This window comes from Brienomyrus brachyistius, chromosome 5, assembly GCF_023856365.1.
Source record: "Brienomyrus brachyistius isolate T26 chromosome 5, BBRACH_0.4, whole genome shotgun sequence".
NCBI classification, from domain to species: Eukaryota; Metazoa; Chordata; class Actinopteri; order Osteoglossiformes; family Mormyridae; genus Brienomyrus; species Brienomyrus brachyistius.
In genome coordinates, this window is record NC_064537.1 from 34,573,359 (window position 1) to 34,593,608 (window position 20,250).

The 20,250-nt window shown below is 40.9% G+C and overlaps 1 protein-coding gene across 7 annotated transcripts in view; it reads left to right on the forward strand.

The window, feature by feature from the left end:
* Positions 1-19,914, forward strand: part of LOC125741778 (supervillin-like) — an 81,146-nt gene extending 61,232 nt beyond the window's left edge. For 5 of the 7 annotated variants that reach the window (XM_049013090.1, XM_049013089.1, XM_049013094.1 and 2 more), the window contains 21 exons: positions 3,193-3,340; positions 4,436-4,525; positions 4,651-4,737; positions 4,858-5,038; positions 5,263-5,435; positions 6,329-6,484; positions 6,673-6,809; positions 7,273-7,420; positions 7,634-7,779; positions 7,959-8,134; positions 8,658-8,796; positions 9,117-9,411; positions 10,017-10,171; positions 10,272-10,374; positions 10,766-10,988; positions 11,248-11,381; positions 11,584-11,739; positions 17,837-17,980; positions 18,214-18,326; positions 18,713-18,868; positions 19,225-19,914. In XM_049013090.1, coding sequence (XP_048869047.1) covers positions 3,193-3,340; positions 4,436-4,525; positions 4,651-4,737; positions 4,858-5,038; positions 5,263-5,435; positions 6,329-6,484; positions 6,673-6,809; positions 7,273-7,420; positions 7,634-7,779; positions 7,959-8,134; positions 8,658-8,796; positions 9,117-9,411; positions 10,017-10,171; positions 10,272-10,374; positions 10,766-10,988; positions 11,248-11,381; positions 11,584-11,739; positions 17,837-17,980; positions 18,214-18,326; positions 18,713-18,868; positions 19,225-19,311 — 3,147 coding nt within the window. In that variant the 3' untranslated portion in view covers positions 19,312-19,914. The remainder of the gene's footprint in view (positions 1-3,192; positions 3,341-4,435; positions 4,526-4,650; positions 4,738-4,857; positions 5,039-5,262; positions 5,436-6,328; positions 6,485-6,672; positions 6,810-7,272; positions 7,421-7,633; positions 7,780-7,958; positions 8,135-8,657; positions 8,797-9,116; positions 9,412-10,016; positions 10,172-10,271; positions 10,375-10,765; positions 10,989-11,247; positions 11,382-11,583; positions 11,740-17,836; positions 17,981-18,213; positions 18,327-18,712; positions 18,869-19,224) is intronic. The other 2 variants (XM_049013093.1, XM_049013096.1) reach the window with 1 other exon arrangement.
* The last annotated feature ends 336 nt before the right edge of the window (positions 19,915-20,250 follow it).

The following is a 20,250-nucleotide window of genomic DNA, read 5'->3' on the forward strand; positions in this document are numbered from 1 at the left end:
ATTCACTTTTCTTTGTAAAACGACAGTGAGATTTCACACAATTCTACCTTAATGTAGGTAAAATAGGGAGAATTTGTTTTAGAGAAACATGCATGCCTTAAATTGACTATATGTGTGACCCTGCAATGGTTGGTTGGTTCCTGCCTTGTGCCAACCGCACAGTACCATATTATAAATGATTACTCGATGAATAATCATATTAATTGGTTAATTACTTGATTATTGATATAATCGATAGTGACAGCCCTAATCTGTTGCTAAACATCCGTACAGAAACATTCTGTGATTAGCTGACCAGCAAGTATGACCACTTGTCAACTTAGCTAAATCTCCATTCAAAATACATTAAAACTTCGGATTGCGAGCATAATTCGTTCCGGAAACGTGCTTGTAATCCAAAGTACTCATATTTCAAAGCGAATTTTCCCATTATAAATAATGGAAACTCAGATGATTCATTCCACAACCCAAAAATATTCATATAAAAATGATTAATACAAAATATAAAGTAAAAATACATAAAACAAATTAACCTGCACTTTTTTGAATTGTGGATGGTGTGAGGGAGAGGAGGGTTATTTTGTAGGAGGACTTTCACTATAGCTAACGGAATCACTGCTATCTGTTGGCTCACCGGAATCTTTTTCTTTTCGTGCGACTATAACAAGGAACCTATCCAATGACAGCCGCTTTTGCCTCCTTTTCGATTTCACAGAAATGTGGACATTGCATTGTCAGATTCATCGTTCACACTGCTACACCCTTATGCTTTTCTACTAAACTTTGACTATACGAGTGAGGCACGCCGACTGAGACCGAGCATGGGAGACGATTACCCACAAAGAGAAGAACCATCGGCTCAGTTGTAATCACGTGACACTACGCAGACAAAGAGTATACATAATACTAGATTTGCAAGACCTCGCTCGTTTATCAAGTTAAAATTTATTAAAATGTTTTGCACGCCTTCCAAAGCACTCGGAAACCAAGTTACTTGGAATCTGAGATTTGACTGTACCTGACTTACAATGTTTCAGGTGAATATGTTGTCTCCTGTACACTGAATATTTTGATGTTTAGAGCCTGCATGTCCACGAAGCACCATGGAGATGTCAGTCTGAATGTTTATTTTCATAATAAACGAATCTCCCCATTTGACTAAGATCTTAGGTGTAGTCTGGCAGGTACAGAAATTACCTGAAATACAGGATCTCAGGGTACATAATGACCTGGTCCCTGCTTTTGTCCACCCCAGGAACTTTTTTTTTTATATACTTGCTGTGAGCACAGACCAGTATGTGCTCTGTTACAGCCAGGTGAGTGCGGCTGTGTTTGTGTACTGTTTGTGCACGAACTTGTGTTATGCCAGCATGATATCCTAGTACACCCTTATTTGGCATGTGCTTTTCTATTATTTAGTTTGATTTATTATGACGTATTCTCATTTTAACGGTTGTATTGGATTTCTACACTCGAACAGAGTGAATATTATGCTCCCTTAAATCAGGGGAATATGGCTCCCTCTCGGGGTGTGGGTTCAGCTGCCTTTTCTCAGGTTTCTGTCGACTCGAGGCATTTCCTCCCTCTGATGAGCTCCAGTGTTGGTTCACAATGGTCCCAGTGTGTGTGTGTGCAATGTTTTAATGCCCCTCCCCCAGGAGTCCCCAGTTTGGCTTCCCAGTAGAGAGGCACAGGCCAGTACTTTTATTATGGTCTCAGGTAGAGAAAAATGGAGAATGTGTGGAATTTATGAGCCTCTTTACATTTCTGTGAAGCTGGAGCACCTGTGCATATTGAATCCATAAAACCATGTGGTGCAAACACAGGAGAACTGTATTTCTGTGCCTGTGTTTCTGTATTCCATCACTTATCACGGATAACACTGCTACATGGTAGCTTTGTGTTTGTGTTCTTTTCACTTATTCAATGTTATTTATGGTTTCTCTAAATATAAACTCTTTAGGTTCCAGTTTGAATCTATATAGTTCCATACAACTCTAAGGACAGCAAACGCAGTGTTGTTATTTTACTTTTGGTTAATTAAATCCTGGAGACTATATCATTGTTTAAGTAAGAGATTGTTTTTATTGGCCAGCAGTTACCTTCTCAGTGAGTGTTTTGAGAATGCAGTGTTGAAATAGGATCATCCGGTGAACCATTTTAGAAAAGTTAAATCAACAAAATAGAGTAACAGAGGTAAGAACCTCTGCAAATTTATCCTACAGAATAAAACACATTTTAATAAGCAACACTGTTACCGAGAGTTACAGGGATTACAGAGCAGCGCTGTTACTGGGGTTACCGAACAGCACTGTGACACTGAGTTACAGGAATTACCGAGCAGCACCATCACAGAGGGTTATAGAGGTTACAGAGCCACACTTTTGTGCATAATTCCACTTCTTCCATTTACCTGCACAGTCTAGTGGGGACTTATCAGTGTGAAATCTTCTGAAACTTTTCTGCGGTTCCCATTATGATTTCACTTTCATACCATAAATTTGAAACAGTCCACCCTGATTATTTCGACGCAGTTCCCTCATTTTTTCCTTTCGCATGAGGTAACAGAAATTGAGGGCATCTGTTAAAGCCATTGTTGAGCCGATGATGTATGCTCAAGAACTATACTATGTGTAAGACAATTGCCTTGCTCTCTGTTTATGTAGTCTATACTATAAAAAGGACAAGGGACCACTGTAACTTAATATGAAATACCTCATTAATTTTTGACTTGTGTTGAATTGTCCAGTTTCCTCTTCTTCACAGTTGATTCCAGCCCCATGTTAAGGCCACTTTTTTCTATGGTCTAAAAAGAGTTCTTTGTACTTCTCAACTTAAAAGAAAGAATAACTCTACAGAAAAAATAACTACAACAAACACCTGCGGATTTATAGGCTCACGTTTGACATTGTGTTCGTTCATAAATATTTACTTTTTGCAGCATTATGCTTCAGATTTATAGTGTTTGTGGTTGATAAACACTAGGTATGTTTTTTTCCTCTGCAAATAATTCTTTCATTACATATGCCAATTTCTAAACATGTTGCATTTCTCTTCCTGTCTTTTTAAAATCTGTCTATTCTCAATATAAAAGGGAATATCAATTCAAGCGCTAATTCTGGAGAGGTGTTTTCCAGTTTGGGTGGATTGATTTGCTGAATGCGTCTGTTGCTTTACCCACTAATGGTTCAGAAGGCCTCAGCCGAAGTGGAAACAAAGATGTCGCTGTCAGAACGAATGCGGATCCTGCAGGAGAAGGAGGACCAGTGGAAGAGCAAGGGGAAGGGAGCCTCCAATGACTCCACACAGTTCACAGTTGCTGGGCGCATGGCGAAGAGAGGTCAGCCAACTGAATCACATGTCAATATCTGGTCGTATCTCATTTGGAAATGCTGTCGACTAACGTTTACCTAGTGTTGAGAAAATAAGAGTGGCATATATATATATATTTTTTTTAAGTGTTTTTCTTGAGAAAATTTACAGTAAAATATATTTTGATAAATTCTTCTAATTATTGATTAAGAACAAATCAGACACTTATGACCACTTTTTTGTTTCATTTTTCCAATACACTCCATCCTTTTTCAATAACATACATACAGCAAAGTGGTCAGGATTCAGCTTCTGAACCACTGTATTCTGTGGTTTCCATGTGAGCTACTAAACCACCAAATGAATGTCTCCCTATCTAAGGCACTTTCAGTCATGCTGTTATTTCTTTGTGTCTTCTCCTCAGAAGTAATGAGAATCATCATCATTGTATAAGGTTTACTTCATGCTGAGTCCTAGTTGAAAGAGAACACTTCACTGATGTTCATTTTTAAAACTACAATAACAGAAAAGATTATTGATATAGCTACCAGTGGAATACCTCAAAAATGCTAAAAAGTTGCAATTAATTCAAGTCACAAATTAGCAAAAAAAAAGCAACTTTTTCAATATGCTTTTATGTTATTAACTGAAAGACAAAGGTAATAGATAATGTAGAGGAAAATGCATGAAGTTTCCCTGGTTGGGTTTGCCTGTGAAAGCCTTTGTTAGACAGTAACGCGATAACTCTTGTTGGAAAGGTTTAATCTACCAACTAGCTAGCTCAATGTTACCATACTGACCCACTTATAGCTATTGAACCTTAATACTGCACACACCATATTTAAAAGAAAACATAGGATTCATGTGTATTCATGCACGTCTGGGAAATATTTATATGCATATAATATTTGTGTTACATACGTGTTTGGGAAAATTATGTTCTGTGGTCTGTGACTGACTCTACTCGGAGCCAATGAAAATGTGTGGTACCCAGGGGCAAATCCCATTTCAGTTGGCTCCACCACTCGCTGAGAAGTACGTCCCCTTTAGCTGTATATAATCTGTGTGATTAGCTAAAAGTAAACTTGAATGGAAACTGAAGGAGTGTATTTTTTCATGTTAGGCCTTGTGTCCCCTGTATCGGGGAAAGAAGAATCATCTCCTTTTCAGAGCAAAAAATCCACCACCAGCACCCCAGCCAGGCCCCTAGAAGGTTTGTCCAGTTCCTCTCTGATATCAGCACCCTGACAGATTCATTGATTTGACAGTGGTCCTTTTTGAAGTACCACTGTATTCTCTGGCAACAGCACAGGAATTGTGTTGCTTTCGCTTTCACAGAGATCTCCTCGCGCCCTGATGTGGAAGTTGAGGGGGACAAGAAGCTGGACAAGCTGGAATCCTTTCTGGACAAGCTGCATAAAAAAGGCATGCAGCCCAATGAGCAGTAATCCTGGCAATACCGTGTTCTTTTGATTGACATGCCACTGTCCACAGGAAAGCCACCTTGCACATAAGTATTAATCGATTTATTTTGTCACATTAAAGGCCTTGGTCACCAAGAGACCTCCATTAAGGTGACAGAGGAGACAGTGAAGGAAGTAATGACGTTGGATGACGAAGATACGTTTGGCCGTTTTTACAGGGCAGTCACTCCCTCAGCTCTCAGCTCCAGCAGTCCCATTGACACAGAGCAGGACCTCAGCGTCGTCGAGTCTGAATCACCAAAGTACACCACGATTGTTTCATTTCATCATTTTCTGAAGTTTTAACCTTTTACCATTAACTCTCTATTGGCTGTCTGTTCATCTTTTGATCGTTGTAATCAGACCTTGGAGTTTCCTGTGCTCTTGGCATTCTTCTGTGTCCACTTGCTTCTCTTTTTTTGTCTGTGGTCTGTTAGCTGGAGCCTGTGAGTAACACTACTGTAACCTCCTTGTTACATATAACCAGGCTGACGTCTGTGGTAGCAGCCCACAGGCGCTCAGTCCGCCCAGCCCGCAAGACCCAGGCCTCACGGAATCCCCTGCGGGCCCTGGCAGGACGAGACGACATTCGCCAGGAATACATGGAGCAGAGGCTCAATGTTGCCAGCGTTGAGACCAAACGGATTCAAGTTGAGAAGAGTGGGTCATTTTAACAGAGCTCTTACATTATTCATGTGATCTGATTTCTCTTTGGTTCCCTGGGCTATAAATCATTACAGCAAACTACGTACATGTCAAGCAACTGCAGGATGTGTATGTTTGCAAATCAGTACTGTTCACAAGGTAATTAACTTTGAGAAATTCCATCCTTCATATTTCGTCAATCCATCAGTTACATTGATGAATTTGATAGCAGTAGGATATTATTTACCTAGTAAAGACTGGGATGGGCTAATTGTGCATAACAGCTGGAGTATTTTTGCAGTATTTATTTGTTAATGAATTTTACAGATATAAACAAAGACTGTCTGCTAAGTAAACATGAAGCATACACATCAAGCCTTGTCTGAGTGCAGTGATGTAAGCAGAGAAATGCACCTTGTGTGGTCTCTGTACCCTTGGACTTTCTGTCGTCTGCTGCATATATTGCCGAGCTGGATGCCCTTTGGTTTCACACTTGACCCTGCTACTTTCATGCTTGAATGGTTCTGGCTGTGATCTCCAGGACCTTCCCACTAAGACATTTTTTTATTAATTTTTTTTTTTTTTTAACTGTATGGTTTAATGTTGAATGTTGAATGAGTTGAGTGCCCTTTGGCATATGGTGTTTTTGTTCTTTTCTATGATATTAATATATTGAAATGGCCATAAAAATTGGAAATTGGACATAAAAAATTCATTTCTTTTGCTAGTCAACAGTTGCTTCTAACATAATATGTGAAGCCACATGCCTAGAGACAAATTTTAACTGGGTCTGAGAGAAGAATTTCCAGTATATACCCCTACTGCGTTGTATCCATTGCTTTGAACTCCTTAAGAACAGATAAGACAAATGATCATACAACTGAAGGCCTCCATTTTGTTCTCTTCAGTGGCAAAATTCTCCAATCTTGCGGATGCAGCTCTAGCTGGACTGGCCAGCAAGGAAAACTTTCGTAAAGTCAATCTGCGCAACGTAAAATCTACGGAGGTGGTGACCAACAACAGTGCAGTGCCCTTCAACAAGCTCATGCTCATCCACATCAAAGGTGACGTGTTATTTAGACTCAGAATGGAGAACAACAGGAATTTAATCTGCAGTGGTCCTGGATAGTTCAGTAAACATTGGAATGTCTTTACTGTTGGCAAACACAGAAGAGTGCACAAAGATCTTTAATGTGTATCGTGGGTGCTGTGCTGAAAGGCGGATATGTGGGGGGCTGCTTTCCCCTGACAGGACGGCGGCACGTTCAGGTGCGCTTGGTGGAGCCCGTGGCCCGCTCCCTGAACAGCGGCGACTGCTTTCTGCTCATCACGCCCAAGCAGTGCTACATGTGGAGTGGGGAGTTTGCAAACGTCATTGAAAAAGCTAAGGTATTCCTACTGACTGCATGAAGAACAGTGTCTTTGTGGTGACGTCCTCATTTCACATTACTCCTGGAAGGCTGAACCCAGTCATTTATCATTACTTCACAGCTACAGTGCATGCATGATTTTTCTCTTCTGATGTATTTTTACAGTTGGTTCATAGCTCTTCTTTAAACAGCATTCACTATGCCAGATGTCTTAGTAAAGGCTGTAGTAATCCTGTATTCTAGGGCCTGTATCCACCATAAATATGTGCTGAAGCTTCACATTCTTGGCCTGTTGGATCAAGGAGGATTGTCTCCCTGTCATGTATTCTGATGACATTGCCATGAGGTGGTTTTTTTCATCATGTCTAAAAATATCTCTACTTATGATTTTTGTTGATGAGAAGTTTGATAAACGTTCAGTTCAGTCAGTTCTATGAGTTTGGCCACCTTTATGTTCATTGAACAATTTTTTATGTCTCCAGACTTCAGAGATGGCATCCTTTGTTCAGGCCAAAAAGGATCTGGGTTGCAAGGCCCCGCAGGTCACCATCCTCGAGGAGGGTGTCAACACGGAGAACAGCAGAGCCAAAGAATTCTGGACCCTGTTGGGGGGCAAGGCTGAATACAAAGGTACAGGCTCTGAAAGCACTGCTTCTGTGCATCGTGGAGTGTAAATCAGCAGCTGGGCATTTGCAGGGCTTAACTGAATGATTCCGATCTCCATTACCCAAAATTTCAATTAAATTTTTGCATTTATGAGTAAAATAGTACTTTGCCTTAAAACTCCATGCCTTTGTTTACATATTTGCATGCACATTTGTATCTGTTCTGTGCTGTCTATAGGAGCAGGGGACCCAGAAGAAGATGAGCTATATGAGAGCGCGATGGTTGAGTCTAACTGTGTGTACCACCTGGTGGAGGATAAGCTGGTTCCTCATGAGAAGGCCTGGGCCTGCATCCCCAGCGTATCCCTGCTGAGTTCCAAGGAGGTTTGTTTGTATGATATTGTGCCTTTGTTATTCTAAGGGATCTCAACAATATTAGAGTGTCTCCTATTTGTATTGCATCATTCTTGCAGGTATATTAAGTAATTTCCTTATTTGTATGTGCACATGTCCTGTCCCGAATACACCATGCCTCTTTTTGTGATGCTGTGCGTCTGCTCCAGGTGTTAGTGTTTGACTTTGGCAGTGAAGTGTACGTGTGGCATGGCAAGGATGTGCCCCTGAGTGACAGAAAGGTGGCAGTACAGTTGGCCAAGCAGCTCTGGTTGGGCTCCTATGACTACAGCAACTACAGGGTCAACCCGCTAGACCCTTTCTCCTGTAATCCAGAGATCCAACTGTGAGTCACACCTCAGAAAATGTTTTACTAACAGTTACTGGACTAATGACATTAATGTATGCATGGCTCAATAACAAGCTATAACACTACTGTAACACTGCAACACTACTATAAAAACTGCATAAAAGCCCACTTTGACTTAATTTATTAATAACAGTGCTTTTGTACTGACCAAAAACAGAAGCACAATTTTTATAAAGTGTGTGCTTCTCGCATTGGCACTTTTATGAGCCTATTGCTGCGTGTTATGTTGCAAAACAGTGTTTCTTTGTAATCTTTGTGTTTGATGTGAATGTGTGCAACTTCTGTAATTCTCCAACTGTAAAAAAAAGTGTTGAAACTTGTATTTCAGACTCATTTGTTTTCTGTGGACTTATAAAGAAATGATTTTAGCTTTCAGAGTTGTAGTGCCACCATGAGGAAAAAATAAACATAACAGCATAGACAGTGCTGGCCCTTTAAGAGTGTTTGTCTTTGCTTATCCACACTGTAGGTTGTTAATGAGCTTGCTGTTTGTGCACAGGCAGGGTGAGGGCCGCCCCAGCTGGGCCCTTTTTGGGCGGCTGTCAGAGCACAATGAGACGTCACTCTTTAGAGAGAAGTTCCTGGACTGGGCTGAGAAGCCCGGTACCAAGGAGGAGCCTGATGTGGAGGAGGTAAAGGTGAGGCTGCCCTTTTTTAGCCACATTTTCAATGGATTTTCAAGGAAAATAGCAATCCAGTGTTACAATGCAATATGTGGAAATTGGCCCATTATTAATAATTCTTATACAAGAAACAAATATTAATTGACAAAATTTTCAGTATACCAAGACAATTCCATAATATCCCATAAGGTCAGCATTGTGTTTACTTGGTTGTACTTGTATGTTGTTATTCATACGTGGATATGAATATGAATGTGCTGTGTTCCTCACTGTATGGTACTGTATGTAGTGTTAGGCACAGCGCTCAGCTGTTCATGTTTCCCCCCTCGTCTTAGAGTCCAGTGTTTCCCGTGTTCCACGAGTCAGAGCTTCAGCCCTGTGATGCCAAGGCCATGCTAGCTGGTGGGGGAGATGCAGTGCCCTGCACCATCCTGGAGGGGCTGGATGTTCAGCGAGGCTACGGTCTGGTGCGCACTGAGGATGGCAGGCAGGCCCAGCTGGCCACTGTTGCTGTGGATGCCTGGCACATCCGCGAGTTTGATGATTATGAGATCCCACAGGAGAGCATTGGGCAGCTGCACGAGGGCGACACCTACATCATCCGCTGGAAGTACTCTGTCACCACTGTCGGTGAGCATTCAGGCATCTGCCAGCAGGGTTCATACCTTTATTAGCTAATCAGTTCAATGCTGGGAGTAACCGTGAAGCTGTGTCTCTAAATCACAAATGTCAAACTCAAAGTCCGTGGACCACATCAGGCTTGCAGTACAATTCTTGAAAACATTTTGATATTCTGTTAAAAATGGCCCAGGAATAGAGGTATAACAGTAAACAAAATTCATAGTTCGATACAAATGTCTGTTTTGGGTTCACGGTTCAGTGCAATTCCGATACAGTAGCGAAAACTTGTTTTGCTTTGAAATTATTTATTCCTGAAATTTAAAACACAACCAGTAACAATTGTAAACCAAAGGCAACGTGACAACGCCAGCCAGCATGCTTGCGCCCCTGGAGCAGTTTGGGTTAAGGACCTCGATGCAGCATCACTCTGACAGCCACGTTATTTGATCCAGCAACCTCCTGATTTTGCAGTCATAATCTGCAGAACCCCAGAAATGAAAGAACTTAAAGTATCACATTGATTGTGAATAGACATCCTTTATCAGGTATTGAAATATGAGACACTTTAGTCCTGATTTGAAATGTGTTGGGTGTGTGCCTCTGTAACGGTGCAGTGGGGAAGCGGCAGAACCCAGGAGAGCTAAGCAGTGGCGGCACAGGTAGGGAGCGCTCTGCCTGCTTTTTCTGGCAGGGTCGGCACTCCAGCGCCAGTGGCAAGGGCACGTCGGCACTCATGACTGTGGAACTGGGTAACCACAGGGGGGCGCAGGTGAGCAGCTCACATCACCTTCACCCTGCAAATCTGAAACTGCATGTTTGCGACAGACATGGGGGGTGGGTGTGACTAATTTGTGTCTCTTTGGGACCAGGTACTCGTAGCTCAAGGGAAGGAGCCTCCCTGCTTTCTCCACCTCTTCCAAGGTGGCTTGGTCATCCACCTGGGAAGTCGGGAAGACACTGCCTCCGATATAGGTATCATTTGTGCTTTCATTTTCATCTCTCTCAATCTAATGGTCCTACTGCAAAATCGGGCTTGTTCCAAGAGAGCTCAAATAACATTTAATTAACTGGTAATTATCTACTGATTTGGATTTCACAGTTGTTTGGCAGTTTTCTGCATAGATGCTGATTGTGCTGATATATGCTCCTAAAGTTACTATCAATTCCGTTTTCTCATTACTCCTCCCTTAAGGTCATTACCAGCAAGATAATTGTTCATCAGTTTTATCAGAGTAATTACTTATACTGATTATGTGTTGAAAGGTAAATAATTGTTGAAGATCAGTTATTTTTTTGTTGCATTATCTGAATCTGTTAGACAAGGACTGGACATGTCAGTTACAATTCAGTATTATACTAACAGCTGCTCCTGCGGCAGATGGCTGGCGACTCTTCTGTGTGCAGGGTGAAACAGCAATGGAGGCCTCCCTGGTGGAAGTTGAGTGTTGCTGTGCCAGCCTGCGTTCTCGTGGTTCCCTGGTCCTCCTCAGTGCCCACCAAGGGGTGCTTTTCCTGTGGCATGGCTGTAAGGCCCATGGGCACAAGTGTGAGGTGGCCAAGACGGCTGCTGAGCATGTCGTACAGAAGTAGGTACTGCCCACTGGGGCTGTACTCTCTGTAGTAATCAATAGCTGGCAACAACGCCATTTTCCCACCCCTGCCCTTTGGCCCAAATGTTTCCTTTAGCTACACTGTTTTGCTTTCATGAAACAATGGAAACTACGTATAATGACACTACATGGAAACTGGACTTGAATTATTTATCGTACACTTGCTGTATTCTTTGGCAAATGTGGATCCTGATTCCATTTTGTGTTGTCTTTGTTTTCCCCCATAACAATACAGGTACCCAGCTGAACTTGGGCTGAACAGTAACAGCAAAATTGAGGTGCAGGAAGTGAAGGAGGGAGAGGAGCCAGCGGCATTCTGGAATGCACTGGGCCAGCAAAACCGGAAGGCCTACGACTGCATGCTGCAAGGTGCTGGTTTTGGAGTCTGGTAGCTTTTATCCGTGAAGGCTCCTTCACATTGGCAGCAGTAGCAATGTGTTGAGAAACACAGCCACAGTAGTTCTGGTGTTAGTACAAATGTTCAGGTATAGGTAGAGGGACGAGAAGGTGTCATATATTGCCAGCACAGGTAAACAAACTAATTTCTCTTGCCATGTGGTATCATTGACAGACCCAGGCAAGTACAGCTTCACGCCAAGGCTCTTCCGCTTGACGGCTTGCTCTGGGACCTTCCAGGCAGAGGAGCAGCTGAGTCCTGCCCGTCTCCCAGGGGCCATGATGGCCATGCCCTTCTTGCAGGAGCAGCTCTACTCAATGCCCCAGCCAGGTGAGCAGCTGTCGCTTTTACACCAGAGGCATTTGCAGGCCCACAGACCTGAGCTGTTAAGTGAGATAATAGTACAGGCTTCAGGTCCCTAGTCCCAAGCTTCTTTGGGTCCTTAGTGAGGAGACATTTAATTTAAACTTAGCTCGTCGAAGAACAGATACTACAGAATCAGGATGGCATGAAAATAAATAAAGTATTTCACAGACTTTTCTAGGAGTGATTTAATAAGGATGAAAATGATTATGATTGTCTCAGAGTATGCATGCAGTGATTATGCAAAGGCAGCAGAGGTAAACTTTAAACTGATTTTTAAACATATAGTACATAATCTTGAAATGGAATAATCATTATATTTGCAATTTTATTTGCATAATATTTTTCTGACAAAGTGTTTTTTCTATGAAAAAATGTTTCAGCGAAACTTAAACCCCCATATAGGGCTGGGCGATGTGATCTCAAATCAATACCACAATGAAATGAACATTTTACCTCGATTATGATCAATGGACAATTATTTTGTTTTTTGTTTGTTCAGTTTTTGCCCTCATATTTCATTGACAAGGTATGTGCTGTAATATGGTAATATGCTCAAATATTTAAGTGGGATATTTTTTCTCATGAAAAGCTATAGCTTTATGAGTTTAAAATAATTGAAGGAAACACAGACAGATGAAGCATCTATGGTTATTCATTGCATATTTCAAACAACTGAAATCAAAGCACAAATTGCAATTGAAAATGTCTTATGAAAAAGGTCACGCTTAGTTTTAGTGTAAAAAGCAACTTCCCTAAAAATGCAGAAAATAGTATACATTTCTTGCAAACAAAATAAACCGTTTATAGTGATTATGTCTGTCTGGGTGAAATATATCACTATAAGCAGATGATCATAAACATTTTTTTGTCTCAGGCAGATTACAAACTATTTGACATTTCTATATTTATTACTTGAATATAAGGTAATAAAACGGAGTTGCTATTTACTGAATTTTTTGATGATTTCAAAATACAGTACAGCCGTTTCACTTTTCAAATTACAATACTGCACAAATTAAATTGCTGAACTGTGTATAATTCAAATATGCTGTAATACAGAACAATACTGTACATAAAATACAGCTTATGGTTGTTTCACTACTGCATCTCTGGCTCGTTTTTGACAGTTTATCATAAACTTTGATTAGTCTATATTTGTCATTGAGAGAAAATTACTTTCTTTTTCTCATCATGTTTTTTGTGCATGCAGCATAAGCCTTAGGTGGCTAGCCAGAAATAAACGGTTTACCACAAGACAAAGTATGCAAGTAAAAAAATGAATTACGATAGTTTTAATTTTCTATGTGTAAAAAAACTACTAAGCAGACTACTTGATTACTATAAGTGAAATATTTAAACAGTATTTGTACAGGAATGATTCTGTCCTAAGCTTTTTGATCCATATAAGCAGTTGATCACTATAACCGTGATCACTATATATGGTGGCCATTTTACCAGGGAACGAGTAAATAATAGCAGCAAGAAAAACCTGAATCTAAGTCTCTTGTGTATACCTTCGATTCAAAAAAATCAAGGCAAGGAAACCGAAGAACTACTGGAAAGGTGACGGAAAGCTTGGCTAAAAGCCATCAATCAAAAGGAATTGAACGATGGTACTGTCAGGAAATGGCGCATTCTTAGCATTTCGTTAGAGCATGAGCTGTGCAATATTTCAGGTAAATATATTTTAAATACATATTTATTCACTTCCGAGTGCTTTGTCATTTGTATTTTGCTGGATGGAAACAAATGATATAGAGAGATTGTATTTTATATATTTAAAATGTTTAAAATACTTAATAAAATATCGTTTTAAGAACCTTCATCACTAGGCTTACAGTCTTTTAAATATAGCCTATCACCATCTTTGGCAGTAAACTAAGGAACAGAGGTGTTTTGGAGATCGGTGCATATTGCCTTAATGTAAAGTATGTAGCAAAATAGGCATATATTACTGACTGAATGTTAGTATAAGACAGAAAAATACAATGATTAGCAAATTGCCGTGCTGTGCTCTAGAACTAACTGAATTAACTTGCTAGTCTGCTATAGCTAGTGTGGTTTGCCATATATGGAAGCCTTCATTAGCAATAAATCAGGCTAGCTACTTTTGTTCCTATGGACCAAATTAAATTTCTATCAACTAAGCGTAGGAGTTTTTTTAGCCACTGAGCCTCCGTAAAACTGGTGAACCTGATGTTGCATATCATGTATCACAGCTGCTGGTTCCGTTAAATTTTTTGAGTATATATCTAAAAAACAGTTTCTTTGAGTTTATGCTTGGCACTCCACTGTAAGACAAAGTTTGTGCATTATGATAATTAATTTAAGAAAGTGTTATTGTACCTCATTGTGCCTTGCATGTATCTAGACCAGGGGTCAGCAACCTTTTTGAAACTGAGAGCTACTTCACAGGTACTGAGCCATACGAAGGGCTACCAGTTTCATACACTCTTCTTAAATCATGTATAATAAACATGTTTTAAATGTTTTTTTTAGATATTGTAATTTTAAAATCTATATAAATGCAAATATGATTAAAGAAGAATGGTAGGGCCATATGAAATCTGTTTTATTGTTTCCCAAATTCTGTTTTTTCCATTTTTATTCTTCTGAATTCCATGTTTTACATTATAATCATATTTATTCACCTAAAAAGTGTCTAATTATGGAATTAATGGGGGAAAAAGAACATTGCAATAGGAAAAAATCTCACATTTAATGACTGTAATTCAACAAAGTGCTGGGTCCAGTAGATCATTTACTGCTTTGGTAAAACATTTACCTGTAAACAACAAAAAATATTCATTTTTCATGCAAAAGAAAGAAACTTATGTATTCCACATTAGCATTGTCTGTGACCACTGCACAGACATCACTGAGATCCAGTTTGTTGTTGTAGAGGGTGCCTAATACTACTTGGGCAAAGGTTGAGTAGTTGTATCACTCCATGAAAATTACATCCACCAGAAAGTACTGGCCTTCAAAACCAGCACAAATAAGAGAAATAAGAAGAAACTTTTAGTTAAATTTATAACAATGGATAGTCACCAGTAATCACCTAATAATTAGTCAAGCAGATATAGTGTAGTGGGTTCTTAGCTGCTCAGAATTCCAAGGGCAGATGTGGTTTTATTTTATTTAGTTTTTCATTCTTACTCACAAGAACAAGCTGTCTTCTGTCTTTTCTCCCCTCGCCACATTGGTGACCCCAACGTCTCTTTGTACGTTTCTCTCAGTATGACAGCAAACGCTGTGGCTTTAAAGCTCCCGGACTTCTCGCGTGAAAATCCCGCTGTGTGGTTTGCGCAGGCTAAAGCTCAGTTCGCCATCCGGCGCATCATGCAAGACAACACCAAGTACTACTATGTTCTTGCTACACTGGACAAGCCACAGCATCGTGGGTGCTGAGGTTCCTCCAAGATCCCCCTGCGGACGGCGAGTACGAGGCTTTTAAGTCCCTGCTGCTTTCTACTTTTGAACTGTCGGAGCCTGAGCGAGCACGTCGACTTCTCGCTTTTCCCTCCTTGGGAGACCAGAAGTCATCGGAGCTCATGGACATGCTGTCTTTACTGGGCAGACATCAGCATTGCTTTATTTTCCATGAGTTGTTTATACCAGCGGATGCCGGCTCCTGTTCGCTCGGCTTTAGCGAGCTCCCCGCTTACAGATTTCCGTGAGTTGGTGAGAGAAGCAGACAGGGTTTACATTACCAGCCGGCAGTCCTGTGCTATGTTGGACAGCGCACACCCCGTCGATTCTACTTTTTCTGCCCCTGGTGTTGTCGCTGCAGGGCAGCGCGGTTCTAACTCCGCTTATTGTTTTTATCATGCCTGTTTTGGTGTAGCGCCAAGAAATGCATCCCACCCTGCTCTTTCAAGCCGCCAGGACACGTCAGGACTGGCGCCCAGCGCAGTTACATGGGGCAAAGCAGTTTGATGTTTATTGAGGACTCCATTTCTACCCGGCGTTTTCTGTGACACTGGCGCTTTGGTGAGCGTTCTTCCGGCATCACAGCTGGATAAACGGTTATGAGACCGTGGTTTTCCCCTAGCAGCTGCTAGTGGCAGTTCAATTGTCACTTTTGGACAGTGGCCAGTGGACCTTTGTTTTCATGGGCAGCATTTCCGGAGGATTTTTGTGTTATCGTCTGTTTCCACCCCATTGTTGGGGGCTGATTTTTTGTGTGCCAACAGTTTGCTGGTGGATGTGAAACACAGGCGTCTGATTAACGCGGAAACTTTTTGCTCTTTTCCATGCACCCTTAGTGAGGCTGACCCTTCCAACCTGTCTGATATTTCAGCTTCCTGCCTCCTGGCAGACTTTCCTAATATCACCGTGCCCACCTTTTCCACGTCCTCAGCTAAACATGGTGTGGAGCACCACATCACCACGGCAGGTCCAGCAGTGCATGCTAAGGCTAGGCGCCTGGATCCTGAAAAGCTGGCTGTTGCCAGCGAGGAGTTTGCTACATTGGAGCGTTTAGGGATAGTTTGGCATTCTGACAGCCCCTGGTCTTCTCCTCTCCACATGGTGCCCAAGACTAGGGGTGGATGGCGCCCCTTTGGGTATTATAGGCACCCTAATGATGCCACCACTCCCGACCGTTACCCTATCCCCCACATCCAAGATTTCTTCAAATTTTTTCTTCAGATTTTTTCAAAGGTGGACCTGGTTAGGGGCTACCATCAGGTCCCAGTAAACACTCAAGACAACCCTTTTGGGTTAAAGAATGCGGCCCAAACTTTTCAGCGTTTAATGGACAGCGTTGTGTGGGACATGCCTTTTCTGTTTGTTTATTTAGATGACATCTTAGTTGCTAGCAACACTTTGGATGAGCATTTGAGGCGTCTCTAAGCATTGTTTGCGCATCTCAGTGCTCATGGGTTGATTGTGAATGTTAGCAAGCGTCAGTTTGGTGTCCCTTCTGTTGATTTCCTTAGCCACTACATTACCTTGGAGGGGGCGGTGCCTCTCACCGAGAAAGTTGCCGCTGTCCGAGATTTCCCACAACCAGTCATGGTCAAATCTTTGCAAGAGTTTCTTGGAATGGTTAAGAAGCCCTTTCTGTACTCACGCCGCAGAGTCGCTTGTTGTATGCAAAAACTAATTTAGACAAGCCAGATTCATTTTGGAACAGTGTTTTGGACTGATGAGACAAAAATTGAGTTTGCTGGTCATAACAAAAAGCACTTTACATGACAAAAAAATAACACTGCATTCCAATAAAAAGAGCTACTACAGTACCTATTGTCATATTTGTTGGAGGTTCCATCATGCTGTGGGGTTGTGTGGCTAGTTCAGGGACTGGGGCCCTTGTTAAAGTTGAGGGTTGGATGAATTCAACCCAATATCAACAAATTCTTCAGGATAATGATCAATGTTCAAGTTACGCAGGGGTTGGATATTCCAACAAGACAATGACCCAAAACACAGTTTGAAATCTACAAAGGCATTCATGCAGAGGGAATGTTCTGGAATGGGCATCACACTCCCCTGACTTGAATATCATCGAAAATCTATGGTATGATTTGAAGCAGGCTGTCCATGCTCAGCAGACTTCAAATTTAACTGGAGAAATTTTCTATGTTATAATGGTCAAACATACCTCTATCCAGAATCCAGACACTCATCAAAAGTTATAGGAGGCATCTGGAGGCTGTTATATTTGCAAAAGGAGGTTCAACTAAGTATTTATGTAATATCTCTGTTGAGGTGCTCAAATTTATGCACCTGTCTAATTTTGTTATGATGCATATTGCATATTTTCTGTTAATCCAATAAACTTAATGTCACTGTTGAAATACTACTGTTTCCATAAGGCATGACATATATTAAAAGGAAGTTGCTACTTTGAAAGCTCAGTCAATGATAAAGAAAAATCTAAAAAAATTAAAAGGGGTTCTCAAACTTTTTCATATGACTGTATGTCTAGTCAGCTCCTTGAAAGCTATGTGCTTGTACTGCAATACTTTGCTATGCACTGCCTCGACTGTATGCCACCTGGATGGATGGATGGATGTAGCTGTGACATAAATTTTATTTGCTTGTGTTTTCCCAGCACTGTTCCTGCTCGACAACCGCATGGAGGTGTATCTGTGGCAGGGACCATGGCCAGATGACACGGAGTGCACTGGATCCGCCAAGATCCGCTGGGATGCTGAGAGAAAGTGTGCGATGGAGACTGTGCTGGAGTACTGCAAAGGTTGGCAGGCAGGGCTGAATGGGGCTTCTCAGTTCAGAGATTGGTTGTAGGCTTTACTGCAACTATACACAGCAGTTTGGGAAGATGAATAAGATTCAATTCTTGATGTGAGTTAAATATTACCATTATTTGCCTGTTTATTTCCAATGAGTTTCTGTCCAGTGGCTATGGAATTTCCCAGTTTCTGTGGTGAATGGATGGATTACTAACTGCGTGTTATGGGCATCTTTCAGAGAAGAACCTGAAACGCCCCCCACAGGCATACCTTATCCTTGCTGGGGCAGAACCTCTCACCTTCACCAACATCTTTCCCCGCTGGGAGACGGACCCTAACGTTAAGCTCCAGGTATGGTACAATCCCAGGCCAATGCTTCACCAACATGCAGGTCATGCGCCAGATGCCTGTCCTGAAGCGAACTTAGTGGTCTCACCTAGACTTTGGACTAGGCCCAGACAACATACTAGAGGCCAGATCCGTTTAAACCCCACAACCCTTGAAAAATTAGTTAATTGTATTATTATTGAGAGTACCAATACAAAGTTTACATCTTTATTGTGCTATTGGAAAGAGCATGTCCCGTCTGCCAATACTTTAAATATCATACAAACTAAATGTAAACACATTGTGTTAAAAAATTAATTACAGATTTAAGCACATTCTTAAAAAGACAACAGGTATCTGCTGGAAAATCCAAAGTGTGAAATCAGTGGGTATTTTTCTGGTATATGCAGACGGAAGCCCCAAGGAACAAGGTGATTCTAGTGAAGGATGCTCTCTCAAGGCTCAGTAAGAACCAGTACTCCGTGGAGGAGCTGCTGGCCAAGCCCCTGCCTGAGGGAGTGGACCCCTTGCGCTTAGAGCTCTACCTCTCAGATGAAGACTTTCAGGTAACACCAACCCGCTCTGGCCCTTAACCTGACATGTGCTCCTGTTGTCATCTCTAAGCTGAAGATAGATTGAGTTGAACAATCAACATGCACATGAAATGTTTGGTGCCGTGTTATTTATAGATAATCATATAGACAATTCCTTATCTTTCTGAACACAGAGTTCCATTGCATTTATGATTATGCCTGGGATGCTGCATAGGTTAAGGGGGAGCTTCTGAGCATGCTTGGGAGAGCAGCAGAAACTTAACTCATTTACTGTATAGCTACTTGACAAATAAACATAGATAGTTCAATTCATTGCACTGTATGTAAACTGTATGTAAAGATGAGTCGTCTTTGTATATGTTTTTCAGAGGGTTTTGGAGATGACACGAGATGAATTCAACTCACTCCCTAACTGGAAACAAATCAACCTGAAAAAAAGCAAAAGACTTTTTTAAAGAAGAAATAAATATGCCTTTTATGTCATTAAGTGTAAACAAGTATTTCATATTTTTGCACTTTTGTATTTCTTAACTTTAAGAAGGTAAAGTGACAAAGTTCAAATGTACAGTCTATGTCTAGTAACTGCCTGTATAAACACTTTTATTTTTCTGTACTGCATTTTATCAGTGGATTTCAGTCAAAAGTAAAAAAGGAAAAAAAAGAAAAGAAAAATCCAAAGGGAAGCATAATATTGCCCCCTACTGGTACACCATTATAACTTACAGCAAAAATGTTTCTTTTTCCTTGTGGTCTTCTGTTTACAAATATAAGCCTATATCCAAGTAAATGCAAAACTATAAAACCTTGTAAAATAAATGTGTATCATACTTTTCTGTTTTTTTAATATATGTATAACATTGGACAATGCCGGATAACCAAAAACACGGTATATGCAGTGTATGTGGAGCAAATGCAGTGGGAGAATACCTTCCCTATCTGCTTTGTTGACCATATGCTGGATGACTGCTTGAATGATGAACTGCCTTTAATGCCACAAATTTACAAATAATATTGTGGGAGTAGTTTTTTTTCTGAAATAAATACATTTTACCACTTTTTGTATTTTCTCAAAAGTGACCATTAATACAGTTTTCTATGTCAAGTGATTCAATGCAAATTTTATAGTAACTGTCAGATGCTCCTGGCATTACACCAGAACAGTACACTGTCTACATATTTTTTATGTTGTGTTTTTTGTAGCTCAAAGAGTAAATAGCTTTGCTTAAAGAACTTTATGTCAGGGAGAAGCTCAGATGAGAGGGGACGATAAAAATGCATTAAATGGTTTATAAAATTCTGAATGAGAAAGAATACAGATACAGATAGTGTCAATCAGAATTATCTTTACAAAAAGCATTAAAATCACAGTTCTCTATTTTAATTTCCTAATTTAA